The sequence below is a fragment of the Oryzias latipes genome, chromosome 15, assembly GCF_053564925.1.
Source record: "Oryzias latipes strain Hd-rR chromosome 15, Olatipes_Hd-rR_3.1".
In the NCBI taxonomy this organism is placed as follows: domain Eukaryota; kingdom Metazoa; phylum Chordata; class Actinopteri; order Beloniformes; family Adrianichthyidae; genus Oryzias; species Oryzias latipes.
In genome coordinates this window covers 5,776,364-5,789,635 of record NC_136251.1, presented here as the reverse complement: position 1 = coordinate 5,789,635, position 13,272 = coordinate 5,776,364, and the positions used below count along the sequence as shown (strand labels likewise).

At 40.2% G+C, this 13,272-nt stretch overlaps 1 protein-coding gene across 1 annotated transcript in view; it reads right to left on the bottom strand.

Annotated features, from left to right (window-relative positions):
* The window catches only part of si:ch211-250c4.3 (uncharacterized), a 28,610-nt gene extending 19,205 nt beyond the window's left edge, over positions 1 to 9,405 (bottom strand). The window contains exon 1 of the mRNA XM_004076915.5: positions 9,102 to 9,405. Coding sequence (XP_004076963.1) covers positions 9,102 to 9,180 — 79 coding nt within the window. The 5' untranslated portion in view covers positions 9,181 to 9,405. The remainder of the gene's footprint in view (positions 1 to 9,101) is intronic.
* Between the last annotated feature and the right edge of the window lie 3,867 nt (positions 9,406 to 13,272).

Genomic DNA, 13,272 nt, shown 5'->3' with positions numbered 1-13,272 from the left:
CCCAGGACACGCTGGAGAGACTACGTCTCTCTGCTGGCCTGGGAGTGCCTCGGGGTCCCGCCAGAGGAGCTGGGGGAAGTGGCATGGGAAGTCTGGGCATCTTTGGTTAGACTGATGCCCCGCAGCCCGGTCCCGGATAAGCGGAGGAAGATGGATGGATGGATGAATGAACGTACAAATGATGTAGATAGTGCAAATAAACATGTGGATAATTGCAAGGATAACTGCACACCTTCCATAGCATTTACCACACAATATTACTTAATATTTGCAGCCTACATAACTCATAGTTAAGGGCTAACAATTAATAAAGTCCATCTAGATTTTTCTGAAAGTACCTGTTTATCCAGTTTTCTTGTGCACTGTTGCAGTTATATACAAGCAAAACAACACAGAAAAACATAAAACAAATAAATTCAAAAGATCACAAATGTCTCAAGTAAAGAACTGAATTCAGTTCAAGAACTGCTCAATTCCGCCTAATTCAGATGTTTTTTTTACTGGAAAACAAACTCAACTTTAACAGATTTTTTCATAACATGCCTTTTCTTGTAGAGCCGCAGCAGACAACGGGAGGGAGGGGAGGTTTGCCTCTAATTACATGCTGAACTCTTAGCCAACTCAACCTTATAATCTAACTTCTTGCCCCTGAGTCAGTCTGTGTCCCCCCCCCCCCCCCCCCACACACACACAGTCCCCCTTCATTTAGACCAGTCACCACAACCTGGACAGGTGTTACCCTGATCTGCTTTTCATCACCCACCACAAGCAACACAATTATGTTCTATCCTGTAATTGCCAGCATTGACTGACTCAGCCTATTTAGGGCCTCTGTGTCTGACTAAACCCAACAACATGTCATTACAGATGGTACACCTCCCCCAGCTCATCTCAAACTCATCTTAAAGCTTGTTTTCTGCTTAAAAAATAAATAGCATCCCATTTCCTGTCATGTTCATTTCACATTCCAGACCACCCTTGTCTTTTGTGAAGTCTCAGGGTTAGTAAAAGGAGGGTGAGTATACTACCCTGTCGGCTATTGCTGATGCCTAAGGCTCAACTTCTACAAAAACAAGTTGTAAACTGCCCAGAGCCAAAAAATAAAAAGGTCACCTTCCAAACAAAAAGGTTTACAGACATCCGAGGGATGTTGGGATATTTAAAGATCCTTCATTTAAACTGTCCATAGACATACACATAAATACCAAAAAACCTCTAAACAGGCTCAAGAAGTGGACTCACTTAACATATTTAAATGTTTTATTGTTTAAAAGTTGTTCCTTTAAGCCTCCAGAGCCTTTATGAATCTCACTGAATCACAGCTTTTTTTCAGCATGAAGCATTCCAGTCTCAAGCTTATTCACGAGTGAGCACTCTGCAACGTGGACAAGTTAGGTTCATCAAGAAAGAATGTGTAGAATGAAGAAAAAAAGGATGGGTTTGGTTCTGTATCCTTGATTCAAATTCCATCTAGACTGGGATCAGACACAGATGTTTCAGAGGTTATATTGTTTCAAAGAAAATGAGAATTCAGCCACTGTGCCAAAGGTCAAAGAGTCAGCTCAGAGGAAGAGCTTGTTGAAACATGAGGGTGAAAGGAATGGATGGAACTGTGATGATGGATCTGAACTCAAATAAAACTGCTCCGATTTCTGTTGTTCATTTTTGCATCACTTGTTGGGTAAAAAAATTCCATCAAAAAAATAAATATGTAAGGGATAATGCCAGATGAAGTGTGCATCATCAGAAATGAAAACGATCCACATATTATTTGTTGGGTGACGGGTTGGTGTCATCTACCTTATAAATATGTGGATCATTTTAGCAACAATTTCCGAGTGGGTTCAATAACTGGATAGAGTGTGTTGATGCTTAAGCAGACTTCCAATCTGAGTTTTTGTTCTTGTAACACAAAGAGGTGGTTATAAAAGAAATATTCAACTAAAAAGACGTTTTTTAAAGCTATGGCACTGAGTTAGAATTCTAATGTTTGAATGTAATACTGGTTGTAATTTTAAGTGTGACCAACAAGTGGTGAATTTGGAGGTTTTCTGATACATGTCTAAACATTCAAGTTAAACATTTGACTCACTCAACATAGTTGCTATTTTACTGGGAAAAGAGGTCAAAAACAGGCTTTGACAAGCCAGCTATTTTTACAGCCCAAGCAGGTTATGAGTAAGTCAGGGAGTCAAGGTGATCAATACTTCAGACTGAGTGCTGATGTCCTGCAATCCAACAAAGAGCTCTGATACTTCAAGATCATTACACTTTGCCAGGGTGGATGTGTTTGACAAATATTTCCAAAAACATTATTTCATTCATCGCTGTTTTCACAATAGGTTTGAAAAAGAAACATAAATAACATTTATACAGTTTTACATTTGGAAGCAGTTTTAATATTTCAGGAAAGGAGACGTTTTAGAACATTGATCCAATTTCTGCAGCTTGTGTTATTTGTAAATTCCACTTTTACCTCACATTTGTAAAAACAACCTGACTGTTTTGTGTTTCTATTGGTGTGATTAAAACTACATACCATCCAGATAAAGCACATACAACAAGTGTGCTTATAAACCTCGTGACAGCTTACTTCTGTCAAATAAAGAGGACACCTAGTATGATGAAATATAGATTTGGTCAAAGTCCAGTTCAGTATCAAAAACAAACTGCACAAAAGGAATAACAACAAAGATCTCATTAAGAGATGTAAAGCAAAAATGTCATAATTGTGAATGTTTGTGGACATAAATGAACCAGACTAAGATAAAAATACAAGAACAGGTGTTGTTTCTCCCAAGAAACAAAAGTAATATTCTGATAAGAACCAAAATAAATAGCCTGAACATTTATTCAGATTTCTGATATTATTGTTTTATGTCAAACCTGAGGTTAGACCTCTACAATAACACGGGTGTTATATTTTTGTCAACGGGTGATATTCAAATCTTCAGAGCCAAAATGATTACTGAATATGTTCCAGCCATAGACTGTCTCTGAGAAGTGCACCAAGTCGGTGTGATGTCACCAACAGAAAAGGGTTTACTTCCAGCTCCAACCCAACAATTCAGGCACTATTTTTTCACAATATGGATGCGGCCATGTGGGAGCCAGATGATGTTGGCAAGCAGTGGTTTGTCCAACTTGGTCTGAGCCATTGTTTCTATGGCAACCAGAAGAAGAAGAAGAAGAAGAAGTGAGCTTTTTGGAAGACTAGACCCCTACCACTTCAAAGCAGGTCAAATGTTTTGAATACTCGACCTGAGACCACCTACTTTTTTGAGGGACCTGATTGGTCAGCTTATAACTTAAATTACTTGAACTATAGAAAAGAATAACATGAATACATTAGATTATCAATAACATGTTTAAAAGGTATCAGATCAAGAATGGTTATTCTGACCAATAGAATGACTGAGTAACAGCAGTTTATTTCTCTAAAGAAGTCAATGAGATTTTGGCTTCTTGGGATCAGCGGGCACTTTCTGTTTGGAACGCCAAAGGGGAGGGGTCACTCAATCTACTTCTCATATACAGTCAATGGTTCCAGCACCTGTTAACAGTTCTTTGTCTCACTTGTTTTCCAAAAACAGGGCTTCAGTTGAATTACTTCCAGCTGTGACAAGACCAAAAATATGGAAAAGCGTTTTTGATAAAAACAAGAAAAAAGTTTTTTTCCTCCAAAAACCTAAAAGGTTTCAAAGAATGTCTAAGTAATGAGTCTCCAGGGTCTTATGAACTTTTGAAAACAAATTTTGTGGTCCTTATTAGCTTGTTTTGTTGAATTTTGGTACCTGGCCAGTTTTTTAGGAGATTGAAAACAGGTTCCTTTTTAAATGTACTGTCCAAATACACCTGGTAATTATTTGAATCTGCTGCATTTCCAAATGTTGATTCCAGCAAAATAAGTTGTGAAACTGAAAATAAGTTACATGAGAAACATTGAAAAGAACAATTAAACCTGAAGAATTGTTGAGGAAATATGGGGAAAAAAAGAAAGTCTGAATCCTAAGAGTGCTATATGAAGGACACATAAAGGTATCCAATGTTTTTTTAAGCCTGTAGAGTGAAAAGTTCCATTGTTTTCTGTTTTATTTTAGTGTATGTGTATTTTGTATATGTGTGTACTCGTGATGCCGCTGACGTCCTTCCTGCACAGCTGGATGTAATTAACTGGGTGAATTTCCTCACAGCATCACTTCTGGGTTAGATAAGAACTATACAGAAAAGGTGGGGATCTCCTAATAAGAGAAAAAACTCTAAAAACAGAAAGGGACACTAAGAGGGCCCTTCCAAGGAGCATCTACCAGTGGAGTTACACCCAGATACAGACCACGGGAGTTACAGAGGAGGATCTGACTGAGACCGTGGGGCACAATAATGAAATTATTATCAAATTATTTTCTTTCGGGGATGGACGTGGCTGGAAAGAGACCAAGATCAGAGTGAGACTCCCTGGCATTGACCTGACGGACTGGATAAGATCATTTCAGTTTTTTGGTGTTTTTTTTGGAAGGAGATCTTGAGTTGGAGCCGCCTCTGCGTTTACGGGCAAAGGGCGCTACATGGGGTGCCATTGTAAATATATGAATGGACTTATCAAATGTAAATAATATGAGCGCAGAGTTACATTTTAAAAATAACCGTGATCGGTGAAATCTACGGAATCTGATTACAGACGTTTATGGCAGTAAAACTCCTCACTGCAGACTTTCTATACTTTTCTCTGACAGACATGAACATTTTCACATTTCTCTCTTGTTTAAATTCTCAAACCTTCATAGAAAATAGGTCCAGGATCTTAGAATGAAAACAAAGATCTGATCGATCACAGATTTCTGATCTGAAGAGCTGCGCATTTCTGTACAGGAGACACGGAGGAGATTGATTGACAGGGTGTCCAGCCAATCAGGACACAGAACAGGGTATGCTGTTTTTTTTTAAAAAGCAGCATAATTGCTCTAAAGCAAGGGTGTCAAACTCATTTTCACTGAGGGCCACATCAGCATAGTGGCTGTCTTCAAAGGGCCAAATGTAACTTATACATGTAACTAAACGTAATAGAAAAAATATGTACTTACTCCTTGATGTTAATTAATTCATTGATTCTGTCAAGTTAAGTTATATAGACAGTGTTTAGGTCCTAATGTATAGTTGCCCAATCCAATATTTCAAGTCCGATTCCCCTTAGATATGAATAAATACACAACAATGTTTTATTTTTATTTTAAGAAATTTAAAACCTTTATGCTCTCGCGGGCTTTGAGCTTGACACATGCTCTAAAAGAATGAGCTAAACCGGGAAAGATTAACTTCTACGTAGAAAGGAAAGACTGTCTTCTGTTCTATCTGACAGAGATTTTAGAGGGTTTCAGGTTGGAGCAAAGACTGCGGAAGGGGGGAAAATGTCACGTCTTGATCATGTGGAAATGGGAAATGATGTAATGTTTCATGTTGTGAATCCATTTTGTTTCAATCATTTCATTGTTATACAAATGAGTATATCTGAAGGCTCAAACTTAGACAAATGAGAATTCAAGTACAATAAATTAAGATGGAAAAACATTTAATTGAATTGGAGTAAAATGACATTTAGTTAGATAAATATGTAAATTTGAGTTGTATAAACAATTATTGAGTTGGGTAGTTTTAAGAAATTAAGTAGAAAAAAATTAACCCAATTAGCTGTTACCAATTGAAGACATTCATTTAAGTTGGATAAGTTATATATATATATATATATATATATATATATATATATATATATATATATATATATATATATATATATATACGCATCACAATGAAAATAGAAATGAGATAGAAACTCGTGCGTTTACTTTGTCCGTTCTTTTTCTCCAAGCAGAAACTCTTTCTTTTGATGATGCAGCCGTATTACTTTTTTGATGGGCGAATCTCAGAGCAAACCGAAGCTCAGTCCCATTGGAAACAAACAGAGACCACCTCCAAAGATGGGTCAGTCATCGGTTTCTGGTTCCGGACCACGGTCCGCCTGGGTGTATATTCAGACTGAAAACTTGTTCCAGATAATTGGGGGAAATGAACTCTGGTTCATTTAAGCAAACCAAATGTCTGAAGTCTGAATACATCCTAAATCTTTTCTTCACAATAGAACAGACCTCGAAACTCTAGTGTACGTAGTGGGCTACAGCATACAGCAGCTACAACAAATTGTAAACATCCTTAATGGAGGAGGCTCCATATTTAGTTAGTGTTTGCAAATGTTTTCATGTCGTTTTCTCTGTCACCAACGTGCTCATGTAAAATAGTCAGACATTCAATACTGTTGTTACTAAGTTCCTGTGAGGCGTGCCAGTTATTTAGGTTTGTTTTAAGAAATTAGTTTTATAAATAAGCACAAGCCTACTTTTTTATTTCCTGAGTTTCATTTTCTGCTCGTTGATTGCTCTACCTTCACCTCATAATGACTTGCTTCAGCTGCTGCAGCGCCTTGAACACTTTTAGTTTTATCTGTCTTCTCTTTCTAATCCTGGTGTTGAGTTACACCACATCCTTGCTCAGCCTGGAATGCTGCTCCCGTACAGTATGAGCTTCCACACCTGCTCACGAGCAAATCCCACAGATGTTGGCAGTGGGAGGGCTGACAAATCTACTCATTGTTGCTGCTGTGAGGGAGCGTCTTTGAAATCAGCCACACTGTTTGCCCTGTTACTAAGAAGAAAGGACCATTGTAAGGATAAACACTGTATGCTTCAAAACAAGGAGTGATCTGTGACCGCAAGCTCGAATGTCTGTTATCATTTTTTTGTTGCACTTTCAGAGGAGAGCAGGAGCTGAAATTACTATTTGTAAAATCTGAAGAGACAAGAGAGCTCTCAGATTTCCCTCCAAACATTCCAGGGCAAGTTGTTCTGCAGCATGGAAGCAGATTCAGTTCAGTGCTGGGCTGCATCATGAGGGAATAGTCAGCCATTACTCATAAATGAGGAATTTTGCAGGCAGAGATGAGTGCGATAGGTGTGACTTGTAGGAGAGGAGTGGGTTTCGTCCACCTGGCTCTCATCAAGCATCGACATATTTGGTTAGATGAGGCTGGATGAACGCAAAAAAAACAACTGCAACCAAATCTTCCTGTTTAAAGAATATCTATGAAATCAGAAGTGTTGCATTTTCAACACCATTTGCCTGTAAACTGCAGGTGGCCCATAGAGGCTGGTTTTGTTGTGTGGACAAGAGGCAAACAGGATGTGCAATATGTGATCAGTCAACATTTCCCATCACAATTTAGTGCACAGAAGAAAACAATAAAATTAATTATTTTCTTTTGGGTCAGAGGCAATGCTGACTCAAAGATCCAGTCTGTTTTGAAGATATTTATAGTTTGAGTAAATTACAGAAAATATGCCTGACCTTGGAGGAAATTGAGAGAAAAACATCTATATTCAGAGGCATGAAGAAAATAAAAGGCATTATTTTAGGGGAATCACAACTTAAGGGACAGTGCTTTGGCACATTCTTGTCTTATCTTAATGGTGTCTGATAGGACAGAGCAGAGCTGATAGGTCGAGGTAGTCTGGGTATTGTCCTGACAGAAATCTCCGCTTCACCTGGAGGTGAACAAGAATGGAAGGAAACCATACAGAACCATATATTTAATTGACTCCCATAAACTTCAGCCAGTGTTTCTGTGTGGACGTTTATTTGCTTAAAGCTTGATGGGGATGGAGCAGTTTTTGTTGTTTAATCCATATGGATGCTGCTGCTCAAAAAATCAGGGCAAAAATGTAAAAAAAGCAGTTATTTGACCACAGCAAATAGTTAACAGCAATGTAAGCAATTTTTAAAGACCCACTCCAATAAAAATTGTGTTTTTGGTGTTTTTGACATGTTCTTGTGGTCTGATGATGGTGGACATGTATAAATAAGATGAAAATTACATTTCTGGGTATTTCTTTATTCACATTTTTGGGAATCAGGATGAGAAAATGCCTTTGGAAAAAGAGCTTATTTGTGATGCAGAAAAAACACTGGGTGGGCCATAATCTCCCTGCTCCACTTCATTCCGATGCATCCACTCCCAGACTAATGGATCCATTAACAGATTAGCTTTCCATGTCTGAGGTGGATCTATACTGTATCATCATTTTTGTTGTGCCACTAGTGTTAGATTGGGGTTGTAAGGGGCTGTAAGCTAGCTGTAGAAAGTGTAAACAGACAGCTCTCAGTTACGGGGGATGGGGGTTTTACAGAGGGACATTTTTTATGAACTACTGCCACTCTGCAGAAACTATGTCCCTGTTTTTTTGGCTAAAAATGACATAATGAGATTTAGCACAACATTTTGCTGCTGTAAAAGTCCACTCTGCTGTTTGAAGCCAGTTTGTATCAGAACAGAAAAAATGACAGATTTTAGCTGTTTAAAGGAAAAAGAAGAAAGCTCTCAAATACCAAAGATAAGTGTTTTCAGTAACAACCACAAAAGGTTTCAACTAAATTTGTTATACTAGAACTTCTTTATTTTTACCCAAGTAGCCAAAATATGAAAGCACTCTTGGAATCTTGTTTTTCACTTCTTTTCTAGGATAACTGTCAGTAATGAACATACCGACCAGCAACTTCTTTTTTTTGTTTTTAAAGAAAGAGAATGACGCACACGTGTTTTTAATATCTGTTATTTCAGGCAGCTGCAACAAACACACCAACTCTCATTAAAAGCTGTGTCTTAAAATAGAATGAAAGGGAAAAAAGAATGTTTCATAATTAACAGAGATGATAAAAACTGCTGGAACCTCTTTGATGTCACTGATTTGCTTTCAGATGACTTAACTCTTGGCAGACTATGATGGAACTATTTATTTCTCTTGACTAACACAACATTTGCTTTTTAATCATCTGGTCCCTGTAAGTTAAAGCATGAGGGAGTTTCATACTTTTTGCAGCAGAAAGTACAACAGACTGTTTTCTACCAACATTACTGTTCAAATGAAAAAGGATAAAGGCTTCTTTAAAGGTGTAAAATAAACCACATCACGAATGTAAGATAAGTTTTATATCTTAATTATCCTAATTAACAGCACAGTTGGTAAATATGTAATCGCAGAAGTAGAAGATGACTTTACCCTTCCTCCAAGGAGCCAGGATAGAGAATGACTTCCTCCAGCTGATGACCAGCCCAGACTTTTTCCTTTTCACGCTCATCTTGATGAAATAATCACTTAAATTTCAATTTGAGGTTTCAAAAACTAAAACTTCCTTAGAGATCTCTCAAAGCATTTTAAAAAGTTCTGTTGCAGAGGGTGATGTCGAAAGATAAACCCAAGCCATGGTACCTGTCTCCTGCAGCTTGACTTCTGCCAGATTGTGAGCAAGACTGTGAGATTGTTTGAGTGTAAGCAGCTTCTCCAGCTGAGCAGAACAAAGGGGAGGGACTTCAGAAGTAGCTGTCTGAGTCATGAAAGCTGTGGGAGGAGGAGCAGGAGAAGAAGGAGGAGGAGGAGCTGAAACGAGAGAAATGAAGAAGAGGCAGACGAAGGTCTGGAAATGACTGAAGGTGAACAGTGATCACCAAGAAGACAAACAGGAAGAGTAACGGAGGAACAAGCTGGGATTCAAACTCTCATCTAATTTCAGTTCTAGCTAAAGACCTAAATAGGTTTTACTATTAAACAAACTTAACATGCAAGCAGCCATTTTTTTCTTCAGTAAACACAAAACATAGTTGCTGATTAAAATCCCAGCTGTCTTTTTTCTGTGTAATGTTTACAATCTGGTTGAAAGTACAGAGTACTTTGTTATTCTAGTTTCCTGCATAGTCCAACAAAGTGCATGCTAAGCTTCCTGACAATCTAAAATGGTGCTGTGATGGAACCTTCACCTAATAAAAGCTTCAATTTTATTCTTCTGAAGTGGCATATTTTATGAAAGACTCTGGAAGTCTAAAGACATGTACAAAAAAGGCTGGAAAAAAAAACCTTCCGCAAAATGAAAACTCGCCAACAAAGACAAACTTGTTTGATGAACTTTGAACTGTAAGGTGAGAATCATGTCTATTTTGTCTCAAGCGTTACATGTGGGATCCAACAACTACTAAAGTTCAACGTCTGATATCATTCAGGATTATCTGTCTAAAAAAACACATCAGTATGATGAATGGTTGGAGCCTTCTGGATAACGTTTTAATAAAAATAGCAAAATATGTCTGCAGAAATAAAGACTTGTGGAAAAAAGTGAATCTAAAATAAACAAATAAATAAATAAAAGACAGTTAAAAGATGTGCAGTGGCCAGAATTTAACTTTATTGTCATTGCACGTCTCAAGTACAGTACACAGCAAGAAAATGCAGTTTGCATTCATTTAGAGTGCTTTAGCAAATCTAATTGAATATACAAATGAACATTGTAGAATAAATAGTATTGGCAGGTATTAACAAGTATTTACAGTGTGAAAAAAGTGACAGTTATTAATTAAACAGAGTGCAGGTAGTGGTATAATGAGTGGTTGAAAGTGGTGGAGAAGCGGTTGGTAGGAATTCCGCAAGCAGATCGTCAACCGATCGGTGTGGAAGGTGATCAGGATCCTAACGGGACCCCCCCTCAAGGGACACCACCCGGTGGCCGAAACAGATCTGGATGCTGGCGACGAAAATCCCGCACCAGGGCAGGGTTCATAATAAACGAACAGGGCACTCAACAGCGTTCTTCCGGGCTATAGCCCTCCCAATCAACCAAGAACTGGAGACTACAGCCCTGGTGGTGCACATCCAGGAGGTGATGAACAGTGAAGACCGGATGTCCAACCATCAGGCGGATGGGAGGAGGGGGCACGGATGGAGGACACAACGGACTGGTGACCATCTACTTGAGATGAGATGAACCGTCATAGAGCGTGGTAGAAATAGTTTGACACATGCAGGATTGATAATTGAGTCCGCAACAAAAGGGCCAATGCAATTTCCGAGAGTCCGCGCAAAAAGGAAGGTCCTTAGTCGAAAGCCAATTCTTCTTTCCAGGACTGTAAGCAGGGTCGGGGAGCTGGGAGATTGTGTGACAGCTGTGGATATGGGCCACCACAGATGAAACTGCTAAGTGCAACTCCTCAGAGGGGAAAAAATGAGTCTGGTAACCCAAAGAGGCTTCATTAGGGGACCGTCCAGTGGCTGAGGAATCCTGGGAGGGGAAACCAAATCTTGGTAAGTGCGTTCAGATTGACCATTGGTCTGAGGATGGAAACCAGAAGATAGGCGGGCAGTGGCCCCCAATGCCCAGCAGAAACATTTTTAGACCTGGGAGGCGAACTGGGGGCCATGGCCTGAAACAATGTCAAAAAGGTTCCATGGAGATGGAATACATTATCTATAAGGGTTCTGGCAGTCTCAGCAACAGTAGGCAGCATGGGCAAAGCCACTAAGTGACCAGATTTGGGAAAACAGTCCATGATGGTCAAGATAACAGTATTTCCTTTTGGTCCTGGGAGTCTGGTAACAAAATCCACTGCAGTATGAGTTCAAGGCCAGGAGGGTATGGGAAGTGGTTTAAGAAGACCAGGAGGTGCTTGATGGGTCAATTTCCTAGTGGCACAAATGGTACAAGCAGCGACATAGACCCTAGTTTCTGTGATGACGGAGGGCCACCAGAAGTAGCATTAGAGTTGGGGTAGAGTGTGACGGAAACCAGGATGGAAAGAGAACTGAGAGGCATCGACCCAGGACAACACCTGGGATCGAAACAGAAGCTGGAACATATTGGCGGTTGAGTGGTCCATAGCTGGGGTCTGGATCAGTGGCCAGAGCATGATAGATGGCGGTCTCAATCTCCCAGGTGAGACTAGCTACCACACAGGAGGACTTGAGGGGCTGTCAAGGTCTTCGGGGGTATGTAAGCGGGAAAGAGCATCCGGCTTAAGGTTGCACGACCCAGGGTGAAAGGAAACTCTGAAGTTGAATCTACTAAAAAATAAGGCCCAACAGACCTGATGAGGATAGAGGATGGATGGAGATTCTTGTGAACTGTCCAGACTAGGAAGGGATGGTCAGCACCATTCAACCAATGGTGCCATTCTTCAAAGACCAATATAATGGCCAGCAATTCCCTGCTTCCCACATCATGATTATGTTCAAGGGCGGACAGTTTGCATGAAAAGTAAGCACATGGGTGGAGCTTCCCTTTATCTGTGTGTTGAGAGAGGACCGCCCCATCCCAGTATCAGAGGCGTCAACCCCAGGTGCTGAGGTAAACCGGTTCTCAAGAGGACGGTTATCAATTCTGATTGAAAGCATGATCAAAGAGTCAAGTGAGGCCGGTTTCTCATAATGTAGTAATTCGTCTTTGATAGAGTCAGTCGTCCTTTATAGACAACTTCTTGTGAGGCTCTTGTGTCCCACCTCGCTTCTGAAGCTAGGATGCGGAAGTCAAGAGAGTAATCAGCTATGGAGCGTTTGTCCTGTCACAGACTAAGTAGCTTCGGAGAGGCATCATGTCATTTTTCTGGTCTTTCAAATACTTGTTTGAAATGACCCAGAAAAGCTTAAAAAGATAACGGAGCAGAACTGTGATTAGCTAAGAATGCCTCGCCCATTCCTGACCCGGTTGTGCAATAATCCTACGATGAAGGCTATCTTCCCTTTATCCCAGGAGTACATGACAGATTTTTGTGAAAAAACCAGAGACATTGAAGAAGAAAAACCTCTGGAATGATCTGTGGTTCCGGAGTATGGATCCGGGTTAGGGATACAAGCTTCCTGGACGAGTGAAGGAGAACTTTTAGGAGGCGGCTTAGGAGAAGGAGTAGTGTTGGTTTGGAGCAAGGACTGGAGTTAGGCTAATTGCTGCATGATGGTCTGTTGATTGTGCGAAAACGCGATCATCTGTCCCTGTTGGTCCAGGGTGATGGCATGGGAAGACAGAGTCTGATTAATGGAATCTGTACCTGCTGAGTCCATACTGCTCAGTCTGTTCTGTTATGTTGGACAGGGGCTGGACCCAGAAGCAGGACAGAGACTGTAGTGAGTTGAAAGCTGTTTTATTGAGTCCCAGTTGTGGTGAAGCAGTAGCGGTTTTAGGCACGGGCAATACGGCCAATGGCCCGGGGAGGACATTGAAGGGGGGCGGCGCCATTGGCTCAGTGCGTGTAAAAAAATGTATGCACCACTATTGCTTTACTTATATCACAGAGTTTGTAACAGCCTGAAACCTGGCGGCGCCCCGCCCCGCAGCTGCGCGCTCTCTCTCCTGACTTTGAGAAGTAGACGCAAAGAAGGAGAGTGTCAACCAAAGAAAGAGAAGAGAGGGGGC